Raw genomic sequence first — 19,671 nt, forward strand, 5'->3', positions numbered from 1 at the left:
GCCCCAGAGGCACACTGAAGAGGTTTGATGATATGATCGAGGATCAAGCTTTACATCTTCTGTGTTTGTGAGAGGTCGCCAGGAAAAACAATCAGCGCCTCCTAATGTGCGCGTTAAAATCCAGCCGATGGGGCGCTTTTGCTCTGGGGAGAGATGGTGGACTCACCCTGCTTATCTCAGCCTGTGGTGTTACACTGACAGGATGTTCCACTGCAGACAAAACATGACTTTCATCAAATTAAGACCCCACCAGATACATGATTAGATATCTACCAGGTGTCGAGGCCAGCATGTAGAATGTAATACTCCTTTAAGCCCAGCGCAAACCCCAAAGAGGGTCTGGTCCTGGGGGGACTGGCCCTGGGTTCCATCTGGATTATCACTGTCTGTTGCCATAAGATCCGTGCTGACTGAATGCTACAACTAACTGCTGCTCCCTCTTTCTTCTGTGCATATGCTTTCTTCTGTGCATTGTTTATGGGTTACGGGGGGTCAGACCTGAATCATTGCAGCTTTAAGTGAAGTCACAGGTGTTTATCTGTCAGACAGGGAGACAGGTAGGTATAGACTGTACGCCTACCTGTCTCAATATCTACTCATCTGTATATACCAACCTGTCTCCCTTTCTGCCTATACCTACCTGTCGTCCTACCTACTTATCTGTCTCCCTACCTGTCTCCCTACCTGTCTATATCTACATGTCTCCCTATCTACCTACCTGTCGTCTTACCTACTTATCTGTCTATACCTACCTGTCTCCCTACCTACCTACCTGTCGTCCTACCTACTTATCTGTCTATACCTACCTGTCTCCCTACCTTCGTTGTCTTACCTACTTATCTGTCTATACCTACCTGTCTCCCTACCTACCTACTGTAGATAGATAGGTAATCTATACCTACCTGTCTCCCCATACTTACATTGTAAGGAGGTGTCTGTCTACCTACCTCTAAGTGAGGTCACAACATGATTGACACATCCTATCCACTAGTGGTTGACATGCTTACTGAGGCTGTGGGCGTCACATTGGAATAGGAAACAAGTTGTGAGCGGCGCGCGTTGGCGTGTGAACGCGGCACTGGGCGAGAGGACGTGGTGGGAGGCACAGCGAGTCTTTCCTCGCCAGCAGCGCGTCATTTTTAGCCCCTCGGTGTATTAGATGTCTGGACTTCACCGCCGGGGTCTCTGAACGCGTCTACCCGTCAGGTCGCGGTCGCTCGGAGAGGAGCGCGGGGAGGTGCACGTGGAGGGCGCGGAGGAGATGGTTCCGACTGCAGGATGGACCCCAACAACGTCGCGCCCGGGTTCGTGCTGCTGCTGGCCGCGTGCGTGTGGACGGAGGTAAGCGGGCAGCTGATGTTTACGATCTGTCGGCGAGGCGGACTTTATTCCGGGACGCAACTCACGTGTAACTCTTTTATAACCCCGCGCCGCGCTCCATATCTGCACGCTTCAAACTATAAATAATCCCAACTAGTTATATTTATATTTATAATGAGACTTACACGCGGAGGAGTTTCTCTTTCCCGCTGCGTGGCGCATCTATTGGTGATCATGTAGATATCGATCTGCACCACATGACCTCAACACTTTGAGAAGGTGTTCCTCACACACCAGCAGTCTGTGGGTTATTTCCGTGGGGTTGACACATTGTCCACTGGCTGGACAGTATCCGTAAGCACTGTCCCACGAACAGCTTCAGATTCAACCTGTGTTCCACGTCCACGGTGCTGCAGCACAGACGCGGTCCGTCTGGTTGGTCCGCTCTGTTTGCGTCATATTATCAGCAGGTCAAAGTCTGCGCTCCTTTTGATTCATATCACATTATTGAAACACAACATTTAAACAGCTATTTTCTTCTTGGGTGAGGCATGTTTAAGTGTTTCATGATCCATGATATCCATGATCAATACACAGGTAGGTAGGGCTGCAATTATCTTTGAATTGTTTATTTCTGTCTGTGCGTCAGGGTGGAACTAATCCTAGACCTTCTTTTTTTGGGGGGGGGGGATAAGGGCAACACCGTGTGGATTGAGAACATGTGTTAAAACATGTCAAACTATTAACTGCCACATGTGAGGAAACATCTCAAACTGCCCTCATCCGCTTAACCTATTTAATGCAAATATAAATCTAAATATGAAACTAGGAAGGTGCCTTAGACTGTGTTACTGAAGAGGATGTTTATGCAGCCTCAACTTGCCCAGTAAAGAATATAAGATAGCAAACAGTTGTGAATGAGCAACATATGAGGCTGCTGGGTCCAGTAGTATAAGAGATTATCAGTGGACAGACACATCTGCCAGCCTGGTTCGCCTCGGAGGAACTTGTGTTGTGCTTTTGAAAGAAACTCTTTGTTGCTTGATTCCTATTTTGTCCGTGTTCACAGGTCACTGAAGGTGGACACGTGGATATTGTGCAGAGTGCAGGTAGGTCTTTCTTTAATGTGAGGTGTCGTTACTAACAGTCCAAAAACTACTCGTCCATGCTGCCCGTACCAGGGAATGTCTTATCCTAGGAACACCGTGGGGATTATTTCAACTGTACACAGACATCGACTTTCTTCACATTCTCATGGACCTGATGTCTCAGGGTTTGTATTTTCCATTTGTGGTCGATTAAAGGCTATTAATATGATATTCAGATCATCAGCATCTAAAGATATAGAGGAGGACCGATCGGAGAAGTCTGTCTCCGTGGTAATCAGAGCTTCTCCTCCTCTCTTCTCATAGTTACAGCTCATATCGTCATCCCTCCGTTGACACAGTGACATTAAGAGGTTAATAATACCGGTGATGATGACATCCATCTCTCTTCCAGTCACAGCATGTCAGGGTCCAATGAACCAGCAGCAGTCTGTATCAATCCCGTGCTTCTAGCACATGGTCACGGTTACAACAGGGCGAGGCCCGATTTTCATGCTTCATGGCTTCATGAGGCAAAAGGCCTCTCTGACCTCCTGCCTGTCAGATCCTCCTGCTGGAGAAGGGATGAGGTGACTGTGGAGCATTTTGTGTTGGTAGCTGTGCTGCAATCTACAAGAATCGACATGTGCCACTGTTATTGACTCTCAGGTGTTCCTGCTCCAGTGTGTGTGTGTGTGAACTAGTCTCCTCTGCGCTGCCCAGGATGCGGTTTTATAGTTGCCGGTGCTTCTGGTTGCCATTAAGTTTTTTTCCCTGCACTCCAGCATTGTCTTGTTAAACCACCATCTGCCCACCAGATGAATGAGTGAAGTTTGATATGTACGTCGGCCTCATAACACTGTTTGTCAGCTATCGCCCCGGGGTCCCATAATCCACTGACGAAGTGCGGAAACAGGAAGTCAGCAAACAAAGTCCTGCGTAGCAAAGATACAGATCCTACGGAGTTAAGAAGCAGTGATCCTCAGTGAGTTTCCTCCCTTTAGAAGCTCGTCTAGACCCTGGATTTAGGTTCTGCGCATATTGGGATGGGACAGAGAGGTTGGAAGTGCAGCTGCACGCCGATCCTTTACTTAGGTCAGCTACCAAGTTGACCCAGTGTGTGGCATTCCATCTATTAGCAGCAATGTCATATTTATTTCATAAGACTACCGCAGGTTTCCACAGTCTTGGAAGTGGTGTTTGGTGTTTCAGTCAACACCAAACCCTACACACCGCTCCTCTAGGCTAAAGTACAACGCGTCGTCATACAGGATATGAAAACAATCCTCTGTTTTTGGTGCGTTTTCCAGCAACCGGTGTCCATTTTGGCTCAATATATTCACACAACAAAAAGGCAAATGAAAGCCATATGAAAGCCATGTAGCCTGTTTCTGTGGACAGAAACCCTTGTTAACACAATGATGTCAGCCATGATGAGGTCAAAGGACGCATTCTGGCCATTACTAAGGTCAGCTGGCACACAGATGTTGAGGCAGCAGCTGTCTGACGCTGCTGATGCAGGTTGGGTATCCGCAGCGTTCTCGGCTGCTGTTGGAGGTGGAGCTCATCTAACGGTTGGCTAATTCAACAGTGTATCGTGTGTCATAAGCTGCTCATATATCTTCCAGCCTCAACCACTTATTTTAACGTGTGTTGTAAAGTGATGTAATAAAGTGCATTAGTTTTTTTAAGGTCCTTAATAGTGATGTATTGTATTTACAATACCTGTCGTGAATTAGTATTATACTTAACGAGTGGAAGGAGCGTCAGTTGGTACCACATCACGATGACACTCTAAGAGAAGAAAGGTGGTGAAAAAAAGAAGCTAATGACTTCACACATTCCTCCTGCGGGACCACACAGCTGTTCTCTGTTTGCAACACACAAAAGTACAATGATTAAAGTCTAATCAGCCTCAGAAGCAGCACAACATGGCGTACAGACTACCTCCTTTATTTCAGTTTACTCTGACCTCATAATGCTTCACCAGTGGCCCTTAGAGGCTGTAAAATACATTACACCTCCAAATATAAATGTTGCTCTCAACAAAACAAGCACCATTATTGGGTCGATAAGATTCTTTAATGAAGGAACATGTTTCTGTAACAAATGTGTTAGTTATGCATCCCATTGGCTTTGGTCTCGTTGTTTTTGTTGGTATGCATGTAATGTCATTTAAGAGTGACAGGCGGAGTAATGTTGTGTGTCTGCAGGTCACCTCTCCTGTTCAGAGGGATTTACAGAACAGGGCTACTACAACGGCTCCGTTTCCCACACGGACTCCGGCTCTGCCTGCATGAAGTGGACAGAATTTCCTGACTACATGCGGCAGTACGCGGGCCGAGGCCTGGGGGACCACAGCTTCTGCCGGAACCCGGACCGAGAGGCCAACCCCTGGTGCTTCATCCGGCAGAGCTCAGGGGCCATCGGCTGGGCGTACTGCGACTGCCATCAGGGTGAGCTAATGGAGGGCAGCATATGGATGGAGGGATGAATGAATGAAAAAGCATATGGATGGATGGATGGATCAATTAACTTGACATCAACACGGGAAACAGAATCTTCTTCAATTAAACAGAAGTCATTATTGTTGAGCTTCAGTCGCTAATGTAACAAACCACAAAGAAAGCCAGAAATCCAGGTGTAGTTAAGGATTCAGACATCAATCAGTTGCATGTGCACTTTATTTTAATTTCAATTTGATGTTCTCTATTTTATTGTATATTTAATTGTAAATTGAATGTTATATTTCCTGCACTGTGTTGATTTGTGTTGTTGTCCAATGTGTTCGTCTTCCTATCCAACAAAGAACTTCCCTTCAAATCCTGCTGTCGGTTCACGAGGCACTAAATGGTTTAGAGCCAAAATACGTGTCTGACCTGCAGCTTCCTTCAGAACCGTCCCAACCCCTCGGCTCGTCTGGGAAGGGTCTCACAACCAAACGTGGAGAAGCAGCTTCCGTTTTTCTGCTCCACATGTGGAACAAACCCCCAGAAAGCTGCAGGTCTGCTGAGACTTTTCTGTCTGCTCCTGCCTTTAATTAAACCAGATTCAAGGATGAAGTGGATGCTTTTTACTGTTTATTTCACAAACCTTTTCTTGTCATTTTTGTTTTTCAATGTCCTTTTCTTTTGCTTGATGTTTTGATAGTTTTAATGGTTTTATGTGAAGCACTTTGCCTTGTTGTTGAAATGTGCTATACAAATAAGTTTGCTTGGTCCCGCCCCGTTGGCGGCTAGAGCAGGAACCACCGTTCTATTGGTCGGATGGTAGAGCTACCAGTTCCATTGCTGTTGCAAGGAAAGGAGGCTCGTGCTAGATTGTGCAGTTGGGTCTAATCGGTCTTTTGTGCAGTGTCATGGTGGCGGATAGAGGGCTGTGTCATGCCTCCATTGAAGCGTATGAAGCAGCCAATTATTCTTGCCAAGAGGGTTCAGGCAGTAGAGCAGCCTTTTGCAAGCCGCTCATGGAACGGTAATGCAGGGAGATGGGAGGCAATGCCCAGGGGTAAATGCCACCTTTCCACAGTGACCGACCATTGGCTTCAATGCCTCAGTGAAGGGTTCCTTTGAGCCTTTGAAATGCTACTTTTGAAGGTGTTTTTATTCTAGACGATTTGCTGCTTGCACTGATCTACGCTCTGTCGTTGAAGGACTTCCCGCCTTTGTCTTCCACCATTTGGGCGGCAAGGAGGCAAAGCTACTTTGTGGTTTGGAATGTTATGTTGAATGCACTCTGTAAGGAATCGTGTTCAAACATCCTCGTCCGTCGCAGTTTAGGGCTTTTTTTCACAACTGCCCCATCAGAAACAGCTGCTCCTGTGCTAACACACATATGTCAAACTCAAGGCCCGCAGGGCAAACCCCCCCCCCCTGTCGAGCGAAGCATCTGCCCCACCCGTTGACCGCACCGTCGCCTATGGTTTTACTGGTTTGGCCCACTTGAGATCAAAGTGGGTGGGTAAGGCCTATCCCAAAAATGCTCAGAGGGATGGTTTTGTGAGTGGCCAAGGCTGGAGGCGGGAAGGAGGAGACCCTCCATCAGTGGTCTGTGAACACTTCACAAGCAGCGTAGAGTGGCTTGTGAACAACATTTCATGGTGGTTTGCCTGTCCCAACACATTTTGGGATCTGGCAAGAGTGTGTTTGTTCATCACCAAGTATGACGTGCCCACTGATGGCTCCTGGCATTAATACATTATTGACAATAAGATTATTAACAAATGGTAACTGGGCACCCACTTGAGATCAGGGACCAACAACTATTGTTTAAACAATACCAATCAAGTATATTGACACGCTATCTACGAACGCTTGTTGAGCACGGGGCTCAATCTGTGATGCTTAGGGGCACTGAACCAATACCAATATTGAGTGAAAATGTGTTGGTATGTGAGAAGTGGACATAGTCCCGTAGTGTCACCATTGGTTTTTGAAATCCTTGAGTTTGGTAAATGGCCGTCAGCATCTTGTTTTTTGGGCTGTTGTAGTTGTGGTGTGGAGCCTGCAATCCGTCAAGGGGGCAAGACCAAATAAACATCTTAGGGGGCCGTGTACAGCTGCTGGTTGGTGGTGTTTCAACAGGACCACCACTAAAAAATGCTGGCAGGGAAGTGGGGAAAGGACAGGAACCGGCTGAACCTTGCAGTAGGAGCTATAGCCCACTGTTTAATTTGTCTTCTACTTCTGCCACAGCAGGACGGATACAAACCCGCTGCCCTTCCGACCAGTGCAATGAACAATTTACTCTTTTTCAAGGGTGTCTTAATTTTCTTATCCACAAATTTTAACATGTCTAGTTGTGTATCATTTTCAGGTGCAGTCCGATTGGCAGGGGGGTCATCAGGGAACAACGGGCGTGTGGAGGTCTATCTGAATGGCCAATGGGGGGCAATATGTGACACCCACTGGACCGACCGCGACGCCAGCATCATATGCGGACAGCTCGGACTGGGGTGAGGCCGGTCTCACTGAACCAGACATTTTTCTGATGACAATTCCCATGTGGAGACAACTAGTTTCAATTATGCTTGTGAATAGCAATTAGTCAATTGCTGCCAAGGCCAAAATGAATCTGACTATTTTTTGTTTTGTTGATGTTTTCGTTTGACTTACTGGCAGTATTTTGGGGGGTTGGTAAGGAATAGGTGTGGTTTAGTTGAGTTTTATTATTTTAGATAACACTACATATTGAGGATGTGGAATATGGACTGTGGAAGTCTCCAGCTAATCTAGGTAGTGATCTCACCCCACATTTTAAAAACTGAATAATGTCTTGGGAGCAATGCTCTAATTGTACAAAGCTTAGTATGAGTAGACAGAGTAGCTCCTGTTTCTTTGATCATGTGACATTGGCCTTGTGTGAGTGTAGTAGCTCACCTGACTGTCTCTATCTGCTGTCCATCCAGTCAGATTGGGACAGCCCTGCAGCATTCCTACTTCGGCCCAGGTTCTGTCTTCCACTATGAGCGTCTGGGTTGCCGTGGAAATGAGAATTCCCTGCTGGAGTGCCGGAGCAGGAAGTTTGTCACCAATGATTGTAACCATGGCAACGAGGCAGGGGTGGTTTGTGCTGAACCCGAGGGTGAGACCCGAGTGTCATCTCGGATAACTTCAACAAATATATGACTGATATGGATCATTTTAAACATAACGCTGTGTATGCGGCATTAGTGGTCATAGTACTCATTGCTAAGGTCTTGTCTTGTTTGCATGGATGTTTCAATACCTCAATTCCCTACAATTCTAACGTAATGTAGTCAATCACCTTACAGAATTGCTTTAGAACAATCCAGAAGGACTGGAGGTCTTCTCTGAAAGTACAAATGAAAGACTGATGTTAGCGACTTCAGTGCTGAAGGGTTGGAAAACCAACATTATAAAGGGAGAGAAACTAAAGAAACAACTTGCTGGCGTAATTGTAAGGAATCTGTAAAAGCCCATGACAACAGCTGCCTGTTAACAGTTGGCGTTTAGCACTGCAGTCATTCACTTTATCACTATGACACATTTCTGTTGCGTGTAGAAGATTTTGAGACAGTGCAGTACCCAAACGTAACCACTGCTAGATAAGACATTAGGCAGCAAAATGAGGCATCAGCTCGCTGGAACATTTATGGTTTGGTTTTGCTGGCCATAATGCACACGGCTAAGAGAACATGCAGACTGCTGCAGAGACCCAGTACCTGATGTTCTGCTCCGTCTTTTGTTTGTCAGGTACTGGCATCCCCCTGAGGCTGGTGGGAGGCCTGGACGACTTTGAGGGCCGTGTCGAGTTGTACCGTGACGGCAAATGGGGAACCATTTGTGATGACCGGTGGGATGACACTGATGCTGAGGTGGTGTGCCGACAATTGGGCCTGGGGTACGAAGCAACTGCTGTGTGAAGTTTCTTCAGCTGCATCTTCTTGTCTGAGAATGTTCAATGAGAGCATCAAGAGAGAGAGAGAGAGAGAGATTCCATGTTTTCATACTCATACCAGGCCAATAAAGCTCCTTCTAAGGTAACATGCATATAGACAGTCTACCTTCATTTGTTTGTCCCGACCAATAGGGGCGTGGCCAAGGCATGGAAATGGGCCCACTTTGGCCAGGGTGTTGGTCCCATCTTCCTGGATGGGGTTCAGTGTTCAGGCAATGAACTCTCTCTAGAGGAGTGTCCTCATAACATCTGGGAGCAGCACAACTGTGACCACATCGAGGACGCAGGCGTGTCTTGCAACCCATACACAGGTCAGAGCCAACGAAGGAAACGCACGCTGACGCCACCGAAAACCTGTTTGAATCACCTGACCTGTTCTTAAACCAGTTGTATATGCCAAGTGATAGAGGAAAGAAACATCAACCTTTCTACTCTGGTATCCTGAGAAGGATTTCCCTGACATCTGATATCCTTTTGCAGCCATGAGTCAAAGCCACATCTGACTTGCTGTAGATTATTGAAGACAATTTGCTTTTGGAGCAATTTATTTTTGTGTTTCCCCTTTGCGGCGGCAGACGGTGCAGTTCGTCTGATGGGAGGAGACAGTCACTGGGGTGGTCGCGTGGAGATCTACCACCATGGAGAATGGGGCACTGTGTGTGACGACAACTGGACTGAGCTCAACGCTCAAGTAGTGTGTCGACAGCTGGGCTTCAGGTCAGTACATCGTTTTGCCTAAAAAAACTAAATTAAAGCCTGTTTCTTAACCCCAAACCAAAGATTTAACTACCTAGTGGCACATTTAAAAAATATACTTTTTTAGATTTTAGAAGCAGCCCTACTCCTGAATAGGTCCACTTCCTGCTCTCCTGGCAATTCACTGACAGAAATCCTTGTCCCCTCAGTTCTGCTTTACTCATCGCATATGTCACTTTCATGTCGTGTCAAAGGGTTCGCATATCCCGTCACTTTTTTTGTCACATGGCGTGTCACCTGGTGCATCACATGTGTCATTGCAAGTTGTGTCACATGGCGTGTCACAGGTCATCACAGTCCATGTCATATGTTTTGACACATGTAATGTGTAACATGTAATTTGACACAACATGTGTCACATGCCACATTACATGTGTCAAAAGCCGTGTCCTTGTGTCACATGCCGTGTTGTCTGCCGTGTCACGTATCGTGTCACATGCCGTGTTGTCTGCCGTGTCACGTATCGTGTCACATGCCGTGTTGTCTGCCGTGTCACGTATCGTGTCACATGCCGCGTCACATGTAACATCGTAAATTGAGTTACACGTTGTGTAAACTATACATTTTGTGTTGCTGTAAGGAAATCTTAGCTCAAGACTGGCTTTGAAATGAAAGGCCACACTGTGTCCTTCACTAAGTACCATGGTACTAATTCTCCGTAGATGTTGTCTTAAGGGGTAACACGCAGATATTTCACATTCACTTGTCATACGCAAAAAACGGTGTACCCCATTATTTTACAGCACATAGTTTTAGCTCACATCTTTTCGTCTTCCTTGGGTCCCACATTGGAGGGAGACGGTCAGACGTTGTCAGGAAAAAAAGGAGACAATGAGACGCAGATGAACGTTGACACGTAATTACATAGCAAATTTGCCATTTTCTGCCATGTTGTATTGTGTACAAAGCAGGGAGTTTTGCATTTGCAGATGGTTTGAAGAAAATACAAAAATGGTTTTATTTCTGAATGCCTTGTGTGCAGGGGTCGATCGAAGGTGGCTGCTGACGGGGTGTATGAAGAAGGGCGCGGGCGGATCCTGCTGGATGAGGTTCAGTGTCGGGGAACAGAGGCCGGTTTACTGGCCTGCAGCCACTCTGAGCTGGGCCAACATGACTGCTCCCACAGTGAGGATGTAGGTGTGCTCTGCGAGAGGGGAGGTGATACCAATGACATGACAGGCCTTTTGACTCCTAGTGGTAAGTAAACACATAGTGCCATTGTAAAATGACAGGCATGAATATATATCACAATGACGGCATCTTTTCCCTGTTACGTCTGTTTGCAGGCCCTCTGGTGCGCTTGGTGGCTGGAGAGAGTAGGAAGGAGGGCAGAGTGGAGGTCTTCATTAACGGCCAGTGGGGAAGCGTGTGTGACGATGACTGGAGTGACGTTAATGCAGCTGTGGTTTGCAGACAGCTGGGATTCACGTTAGTACGATCATACCATCTCTAGTATTTCATGTGCATTTGAAATGAAATGAAAATGATGAGCTCCGAGGCGACAGTGTCTCTTTTTTTGTAATGGACTCCGCTTTCCTCGAGGAGGCGAGAAAAGGAATTGAGGAAAATAGAAAAAGTTCTCATCTAGTTTTCAGCCTCGATGTTTCAACTCAAAAAAGACCTGAGCGTTAGTGCAAAGTGATCAGTCACACCCTGACGTCTTAAAGGTACTGTGTTTGCTGTGATTACTGTGGACCGTTTGTGACCAAAGACGTTTTGGGAGAGGAAATATAAAACCCGATTTATTTCAAGCATGTGAATAAATATTCTCCTCTGGTGTCTCCAGATGGAGCTAACTTATATTTGACAGTGAATGACCCGTTTGGTGGCGGGAGACCACAGCATGCCTTGTGATTTGTAGTCGTGGAGCTCTGAGATCTTCCCTTCAGTCCAGGCAGGAGACCCAGAGGACCACAGCGATAGTTCTGGGTGGGCAGCTGGGCCCAGAGATGCTTAACGAATTGTGACATGTCAGTTCTGTAGTTGGATACATGTTTTGTTCATTTCTCCTGTGTCCATAGTTAATTCAACTTCTGCTTTCCTTATTTGTGGAATTTGTTGAGCAGCTGGTCGACTAACAGCATCCAGACGAGGCGCAAAGACTCATCCACGGGACTCGTTCTTTTCAGAACAAATTGATGAAAAGTTTGGATTGGAGGTCAGGCTCCCCGTTATACAAGTGCATAGTACATAGCAGTCATTATATTTATTACGTTAATAAGCTGGTCTCTGGTTTAAGTCTTCACATTGCATTTTGCTAAATATGATGTTAGTAATTGGTAGCAATTTTTGAGGATATCCGAACCGTGTTATCAACCAGTAAAGTTGTGTGTAGTTACACAGGAGGGCATTTAAAAGCGTTAAGAAGAGGAAGTATCTCAGGTGCGTGATGGGATTCTATTCTAGTTGATATGGGAAGGAGGTCTCTGCCTATGAAGAACGGCGCAGCGGTTATTGGATGGATGGGATGAAGGTCAAAAACAGGGTTAATTGCACAGTTCAGATTTGCACCAAAATCAGTAGGAATTAAAATCTTCTACGTTTGTGATAGTTGTTCTTTTAGGTTCATCATCGGTCCACTTTACCGGCTATAAGTTAACCAAATTGAAAGCAGAGCGCCCCAGTGGATCCACGATAACTGAGAGCTGTTGGACATAATTCTTTCAGGTACCAGTGACGTTGTCCCAGTTTCCCAAAGTCCTACTTGACCTTTTTTCAATAAGTGGGTGCTTGTAAAACCCTTAAAACTGAATGTCACATTTAAACTTGCAAGGGGATTAAATGCTCTCACTGTCTTTTTAGGATCTATTTGATTCCTTTTACAGTCCGGCTGGTGATTCATACTTCAGACCTTTTTTCTATGTTTGATCATAGAAGGAAGAATGATAATGACCATAGTAAATAAACTCTGTACGGACAACAGAAAGGAGGTATATGTTGGGGTGTTCCTTCCCACAGCACCAGTAGAAGCTAAAATAAAAGTGTACTTGTGCCTCTCTCTGAGGGAGTACTCCAGTCCACAGTGACTTACAATGAATTACAATCTCTTAGTGAGCTGTGTGCTGAGAGAGATGGAGCCTTACTATGGCCCCGGCTGCCTGAACGCGGTGCAGGCTCCTTCTACTGGAGTCACAGCAGCAGCTCAGGGTCCAGTGGGCTCTCTCCGGTTCAGGGTCCAGCACTTTGTGCCATCAACTCTTCATCCTTTCCACTGCCTTTAGGGAATATGTGGTACGCAGAGATTGTCTCTCTGTCATCGGTTCTCCAGTTTGTCCTGAAGAGAACTTGCTTGGATTCTGATCAAATTCAACATACATACCGGATCTTTAGCAAATCGGCTAGATTGCCATTCGTGATGTTTGTGTGCAACATGGTACTGGGGGCCAATCTCGGGTTGGCGACAGGTGTCAGTGTGTATTAGTGTGACAGGGAGTCTACACAGGTGTGATCGACGCAGGTAGTGATGCGTGTGTGTCGGGCAGATCGCACACGCAGAAGGAGATCCGGAAGCAGAGTGTATTACAAAGTGTAAAACACGAATAAACGGGAACTTCACCCAAAGGAAAGACCTGGAATCTGTGTGTTAGCGAGTGAGGAACAGATTCTTCTTCTCGTGCACCCTGCCGAGTGTCACTGCACAGAGCGCGGATTGACTGCTTTTATTCCAGCTGGTTCCAACCTCACAGGGATATTAGTGTGTAATAATAAATAATATGCATGCACATTATTTATTCATTTACGAGAAAGGAAGAGATTCACGATGCCTTTGTGTGTGACCTCCCAGCGGCGTGGCTAAAGCCCGATCCGTGGCCTACTTCGGCGAGGGTCAGGGTCCCATCCACCTGGACAACGTGCGATGCTCGGGCGCTGAGACCTCCTTAGGCCAATGTCCAGCGCTGGGCCAAGACCGCCATGACTGTCGCCACAGCGAGGATGCAGGCGTCATATGCGACTACACCCTGGATCGCGTGGGAGACGCTGCTTTGGCAACGCAGACCTGTGGCGTGAGACTCAATAACCAGCGCCGCCGCCGCCGCCGGATCATAGGGGGAGATAAGTCGCTGAGGTCAGTATACATACACATACATCAGTGCCTGAGTCACATGATGAACCTCTGTATGTTATGTAGTATGTAAGAGTCACTCCAGGGAGCCAGCACGCACACAACCCAAATGAAACACACTGATACTGTTGTCACCTCTTGGCATAACCAGTCGGCGACCTCTGGTCCTGCAGGTGAAGCCAATGCAGTGTCTCTAGCTAAACGGGTGGCATTACGATGACTATGTTCCCTCCCTATATGCAGTCAGACTGTCAGGCCTGTAGAAGCGGCCTTCAGGCAGAGTGGTGAACCGTTTTCTCCTCCAGTGTAGGTGGGACACACCTGCGTGTGTGTGTGTGTGTGTGTGTGTGTCTGTGGTTCGTGCACACATGTAATGAACCCAATGACCAGAGCACATTCATGACCAAACAATCCATCAAAGCAGCGCACGGGCCATTCAAATATTATTGACATGAGGGGAACGATATTAACTGTATGATGAAAACAACACGGTAGACAAATGAACACGCTACGGTAGATGTGAAAACACAAAAGCAGTTCACTCACCAGCGCTGCTCACTGTTTACAATACAGCCTGGCCCACCGACCAATCAGGACGCACAATGGTGCTCCGCGGCGTAGCTGGAGAACAAATGGCCTCTTACGTAGAGACAAAGGGGCTCTTTAAAACAGGCTGCAATTGCAAAGTGTATTCATGAAATAAAAAAATAACTGTGATTCTATTCAGGCCATCAGGGAAGGCTTAGTTGACGGTGTGTGTGTGTGTGTGTGTGTGTGTGTGTGTGTGTGTGGCTGCAGGGGCGAGTGGCCCTGGCAGGTGTCTCTGTGGCTCCGCTCTCAGTCCAAAGGAAGCCACCCTCTGTGCGGAGCGTCACTCATCAACCACTGCTGGGTCGTGACCGCTGCCCACTGCTTCAAGAGGTAGGACGCGCGCCCTGCAGCGGGCCAGACATGAGAAGACGTTCTCGCTCACGTATGCTCGTGCTGTAGGTGGACTGTACCTGCTGAGCCCTTTCAGAGGCGTCTTGGCGCGAATGACGTGGTCTTTTTCTGGTTATTTCTCTGCAACGGGATGGAAGTTTGCTCCACTTGGGAAGCAGAGCAGGCTCCTTCTCAGTAGTTCAGAGCATCACGGCCGTCGTTATACGCACAGGGAAGCACCTTGGACTCAACGTGTTACACATACAGACACCGGCCCCAAAGGGCCCCTGGGGATGTAGTCTCATTAGATGTGGGAGCCTTCGTGGCCCCTCTGCCTGGTTCCTTCATATCAGTCAATGACCTGAATGAATAAACCAGAGACAAGGAGACACGTGTCTCTGTGTCTCCTCTGGTCAGATCGAACGTTCTCACTATTAAACGCATCCTGGCAATGATTATATTATATAAAGAGAACAATCAGCACGCCGCCGGCTTTACACAACGGTGTTATACTAAAAACACACTTTGCCCAAGTTATCAAAATGTGGTTGTTTGAAATACTCAATAACTTTTTACTTTTTTAGACATATTATTTTTACAGCACATTACAAAGAGTGTGCGTTTGCATGTGGAGAGAAACATTTATTTTGTGGGCTTTTTGTTATTTTGTGATTTAAAAATACTCCTTTTAAAAAAGTTTTAAATGAATTGAAAAATCAGAATTGAAGGTTTCAAAGCTTCTGTTTTTTAAAGGATTCTTTCATTTCACGTGTTGTTACCACATGTAAACAATGTAAACAGACGTTTTTGGCTGGATTTGGACACTGGTCTCTCTGTGACTCTTTGCATGTCTTCACTATTGAGGTTGCATGTCTGCATGTCTGCGCTCTCCCGGTCCACGTCAATGTGTCCTCAGGCAAGACACGGTCCCTCGCATCGGCGTATGAACGCTTCGAAAGGACACGTGGTCTTAAAGAGCTTCGAGTAGTTGAAAAAAGGAATATATCGTTTTGACGTAGTAACAGGCGTCACTTACAAACGTCCATTCCTGTCGCAGGTTCGGGCGAGACCCGAGCCGCTACCTGCTGCGCCTGGGTGACCACCACACGGAGGAGCAGGACGACTTCGAGCGCACCCTGTCACCCAAGCGCATCGTTGTCCACGGGAAGTACCACAGTCAGGGGTGGGAGTATGACATCGCCCTGCTGCAGCTCAAAGGCACGGAGGGCAGCTGCGTGGCATTCAACCCTCACACCAGCGCCGTGTGTCTGCCCGAGCCGGGGAACAGGTGGGAGGAGCGGCCGGCGGCCTGCGTGATCACCGGCTGGGGCGTCACAGGTAAACCCGCCGCTCGGCCACTCGCACGCCCCCTGTGGGGGAAGACGACGGTCGTCCTCAGCGGGACGGAGGCGGTCGTAGCGCTGGTCTAGCGTCTAGCGTCTAGGTGGACAAAATACTATATTGAATTTTAAATTCCAAATAAAAAACGGACCAAAGCAGCTTTGTTTCGTATAAGAGATATTGTGAGGGTTCATTAACCACAGCGGCTTTCCTTTTTACTTTTAACTGTGCACCAACCTTGTGATTCCTCGATCCCTCTGACGGGTCCGTTTGGATTCTTCAGCCTAATCACAGCGTCCTTCACTGGTGGCCACGTTTTTTTTATTGAGAGTCGAATGCCACATATTCCAAATACAAATCCCACACTCGAAATGACCTCTTATCTGCTCCCTGTTAACCGAATAATGAGGGAATAACATGGAACAGCTGATCATCCAATTGGCCAATTAGTTTTGGTCAAAAGGGAGGGAGCGCGTATATTTTATTTATTATTATTCTTAAAATGTAAAAAACCTTCAGTAAGGACTTTCTTCCTTTTCTTATTGTTGTTGTTGTTTGTGTCATGCGTTGTTGACCTATTACCGCTCTCACAAACACAACATGAAGTTTATTTCTCCTCCTCTGCTCAAGAGGAACCAGGTGGTACTTTATCAACGTCCCCAGAGGCAGAAGTATTTAACGCAGTATTAGTGTGTCTGCGCTGCATCGTGTGCGTGCACATTACCCCCCCGCCTGCTCTGCTCTCAGACTCGGAGTACTCCCGGACTCTGCTGCAGGCCTGGGTCCCCCTGCTGCCGGCCCGGAGGTGCAAGAGGCGCTACAACGAGCGCTTCACCAGCCGCATGCTGTGTGCCGGGAGCCTGTCGGAGCGCCACCGCGTGGACAGTTGCCAGGGTGACAGCGGGGGTCCGCTGGTGTGCCAGGGGCAAGGGGGCCGTTGGGTGCTGACCGGGGTCATCTCCTGGGGGCACGGCTGTGGCGACCCGGCGTTCCCCGGAGTGTACACGCGCGTTAGCAGGTTCCTGCGCTGGATTGACAAAACCATCAACAAACCCTACAAAAGCTGAAGAGTTCACATCATCAGCAATGTTCACACTTCTGTTAGCGACACGCAGCAGGACCCACATCTCCCGTCACGAACCCGTTGTCCCTCACAACATGATGACCTGAACCAACCATAACAGGGAGCCTCACAATATGGATCACTGTCGCAGAGTCATTCATAGATTCATGTATTTAAATGATCCAGCAGAAACCAAGACAGCACCACAACCAAAGCATGTGCCGCTTGTTTATTGCATGGCTACGATTAGCTTTTTGCAGAGGACCTGAGATGACCTGATTCCAGAACTATACACATCAGCTTACCTTTGTCGGGGGTCGCTGGGGGCGTAGGAGTACCCGCCCGCTCCCCTGTAAGCATGTTTCCATCCACCGGGTCAATTCTTTTCCCTTGCTCATACGAGTGGGTTCAATACACACCGTCAACCAGTGGACTCTTCTTCATATCCTGTGTGAGACCAAAAGTAAGAAGCTAATTTGAACCCAAACTATCATCTTTTACTGAACTACTGAGTAGTTTTGTCGTTGGAACCAAAACGTAATCAAGAATGCAGTTTTGAAACAGCAGCAACGTTGATGTGCACATACGAACAACTGATCAGATGAACCTCTTTTGGTCAGAAACACGCAGGTATATTTATTTTTGGCTGAGAAACATTAAGATCCTCTCTTGCAACACAGCTGCATCGTAGAAATGGGAATGTGTAAATTAGCAACTAATACGACGGAGTACTGTGTCAAAAAAAGGATTTAGAACCTTTTATGGTTATATGTTTTATGTTGGTTATATGGTTGATAATCTGAAATTGATTTGTATTTATTTCTGGATTACACATTGCCTGTAGTTTATATTCGTTTTCTTTTTTCTGTGTTCTGCATTGGCCAAAGTTCCATATTTTATTCATTTAGTTTATTTGTCTGTATTTATTTGAGTAGTGCTAATTTTAACCTAGTCAGGTTCCACTTTGAGCAAACTAGTATTCAACCACAAGCCGCTTAACAAAGACTAGCTGGCTAGTCTGGATTCACAATTGAAGAGTTTTAATTTTGGCGACACCATTTAATACAATCTGGAAGAAAATGATTACAATCTTATTCTGTAAAACCAGTGCTGAATACACAACGCTGGTCAAAATAACTTTCCACTGGTTAATTTACTCATTGTACTCTCTCTTCCTGACGATCAGCCGGCTACAGGAGGGTCACTGCCTTGAGAGATAGATGCTAATGTAAAACAGGTTTAGGAAGCAGTAGGTTTTCACAATAATATTGACAGCAAATATTGCAGCAAAATCTGTATTCCTTGGTTTCTGCACACACAACAATACACAGAGGGACTAAGACTATTATCATATTCATTATGAATGAATATGATAATACAGGTTTCTGGGCCCCTGAAGGCCCCTCTTCACACTAAATCCAAAGACACACCCAAAATACTAAATGACTTCCATCTTTTGCAAAAGCAAACAATATTGACTTTTATCATTCTTGTGTCACAACTTACTGACTTACTAAAAACAGTATTATCTGTAGTCTTTGTTCCGTAAATGTAGACTATGAAAACAAATGCAACGTGTTAATTGTGTGTTCATCTACTGTTTGCATGTTCAAGTGAACTTGCGTGATAAATACACCCGGATCGCTCACATCATTCCACTGCTGCAAAATGACTTGAAAGGGTTAAATCACATGTACCTGTATATGACGATGCAAAATAAAGTTTACTTTGCTTTTCAAATGATTGGCTTTACGTGGTTCCAGCACAGCAAAAGTCCTAAATATGGTGCTCAATCCCAGGTTTGTAATTCATCTAATTGGTAACAAGGGTTTCACAGGTGCATTCTGGGTGGGTGTGATTGATTATTGATAGTGGCGTTTTAAACAACACACTCTGGCTTCTGGTTTGGAACGACGTGTATATTAGAGAGTAGATTAGTAGTTATTTCGAAAAGGTACTTTTTTCCATTAAAGATGACATCTCAATAAAAAAAATGTAACGATCAGATACCTTTAACTTTACATAGAAAGCTCATACAAGCCATTGTGCAAGGTTTAAACAGAGGGTTTGTTCTTCTTCATCTATCAAATCCATACACGGGGCTCGAGGGGCGTGAAATGTCACCTCCCTGCTGCTGAAGGGATGCAAGCTGCTTCTGAAGGTGGAGCAGAACCAACTACATGTAGGTCACTGCACTTGTTCTGGACCCAAGGAGAAGTGCAGACCAGGACTAGCTATTGTCAGGAGGTCTTTAGTGTCAAGTGGAGATCGGGGACAGCGGCCGACCAGACTGGGAGCAGTGATATGAATGGGAGTCACAAATTAGAGGTACATGTTATGTTCCAATGGATAGTTGCCATTTGCTGGCCTGTGTCCTCCAGTTAAGAAAAGGGAGTAAACCGTTAAAGGGTTGACAGACTCAATACATAAGAGGTTGAAAGTGTGCTTCTGTAGCCCCACCGGAAAAGGATTTATAAGATTTAAACAATACAGCCAATACAGTCCTGCAGCGACGGCAGATTGCAGCCGATCAGCCTCTCTGCAGAGCGGATGACGCGCTGCAGCCTGCCCTTGTCCTTGGCTGTGGCTGCAGCGTACCAGACGGTGATGGAGGAGCAGAGGATGGACTCCACGATGGAGGTGTAGAAGTGCACCATCATCGTCTTTGGCAGGTTGTCCAGACTTTGGAATTTTAATGTGTT

At 46.5% G+C, this 19,671-nt stretch overlaps 1 protein-coding gene across 2 annotated transcripts; it reads left to right on the forward strand.

The window, feature by feature from the left end:
* The first annotated feature begins 930 nt into the window (after positions 1–930).
* On the forward strand, positions 931–18,709 carry LOC120820960 (neurotrypsin). Of its 2 annotated transcripts, XR_013467942.1 has the most exons (15): positions 1,075–1,341; positions 2,390–2,429; positions 4,619–4,861; positions 7,221–7,359; positions 7,813–7,988; positions 8,621–8,768; positions 8,958–9,136; positions 9,401–9,542; positions 10,564–10,778; positions 10,868–11,009; positions 13,366–13,647; positions 14,443–14,565; positions 15,430–15,532; positions 15,623–15,903; positions 16,654–18,709. XR_013467942.1 is itself a non-coding variant. In XM_040179239.2 (14 exons), exons 1-14 carry the CDS (start codon positions 1,279–1,281, stop codon positions 16,971–16,973), a joined length of 2,493 nt encoding a protein of 830 aa, XP_040035173.2. In that variant the 5' UTR covers positions 931–1,278; the 3' UTR covers positions 16,974–18,709. The 2 variants fall into 2 exon arrangements, 1 of the variants encoding a protein (XP_040035173.2); XM_040179239.2 differs by lacking the exon at positions 15,430–15,532 and having other exon boundaries at positions 931–1,341.
* The last annotated feature ends 962 nt before the right edge of the window (positions 18,710–19,671 follow it).

The sequence above is a fragment of the Gasterosteus aculeatus genome, chromosome 6, assembly GCF_964276395.1.
Source record: "Gasterosteus aculeatus chromosome 6, fGasAcu3.hap1.1, whole genome shotgun sequence".
Classification (NCBI taxonomy): domain Eukaryota; kingdom Metazoa; phylum Chordata; class Actinopteri; order Perciformes; family Gasterosteidae; genus Gasterosteus; species Gasterosteus aculeatus.

Coding starts and splice junctions, on each gene's coding strand:
- LOC120820960 (XM_040179239.2), top strand. CDS start 1,279: ATGGACCCCAACAACGTCGCGCCCGGGTTCGTGCTGCTGCTGGCCGCG. Junction 1,342..2,389: donor CCGCGTGCGTGTGGACGGAG/GTAAGCGGGCAG, acceptor CCGTGTTCACAG/GTCACTGAAGGTGGACACGT. Junction 9,543..10,563: donor TGTCGACAGCTGGGCTTCAG/GTCAGTACATCG, acceptor CCTTGTGTGCAG/GGGTCGATCGAAGGTGGCTG.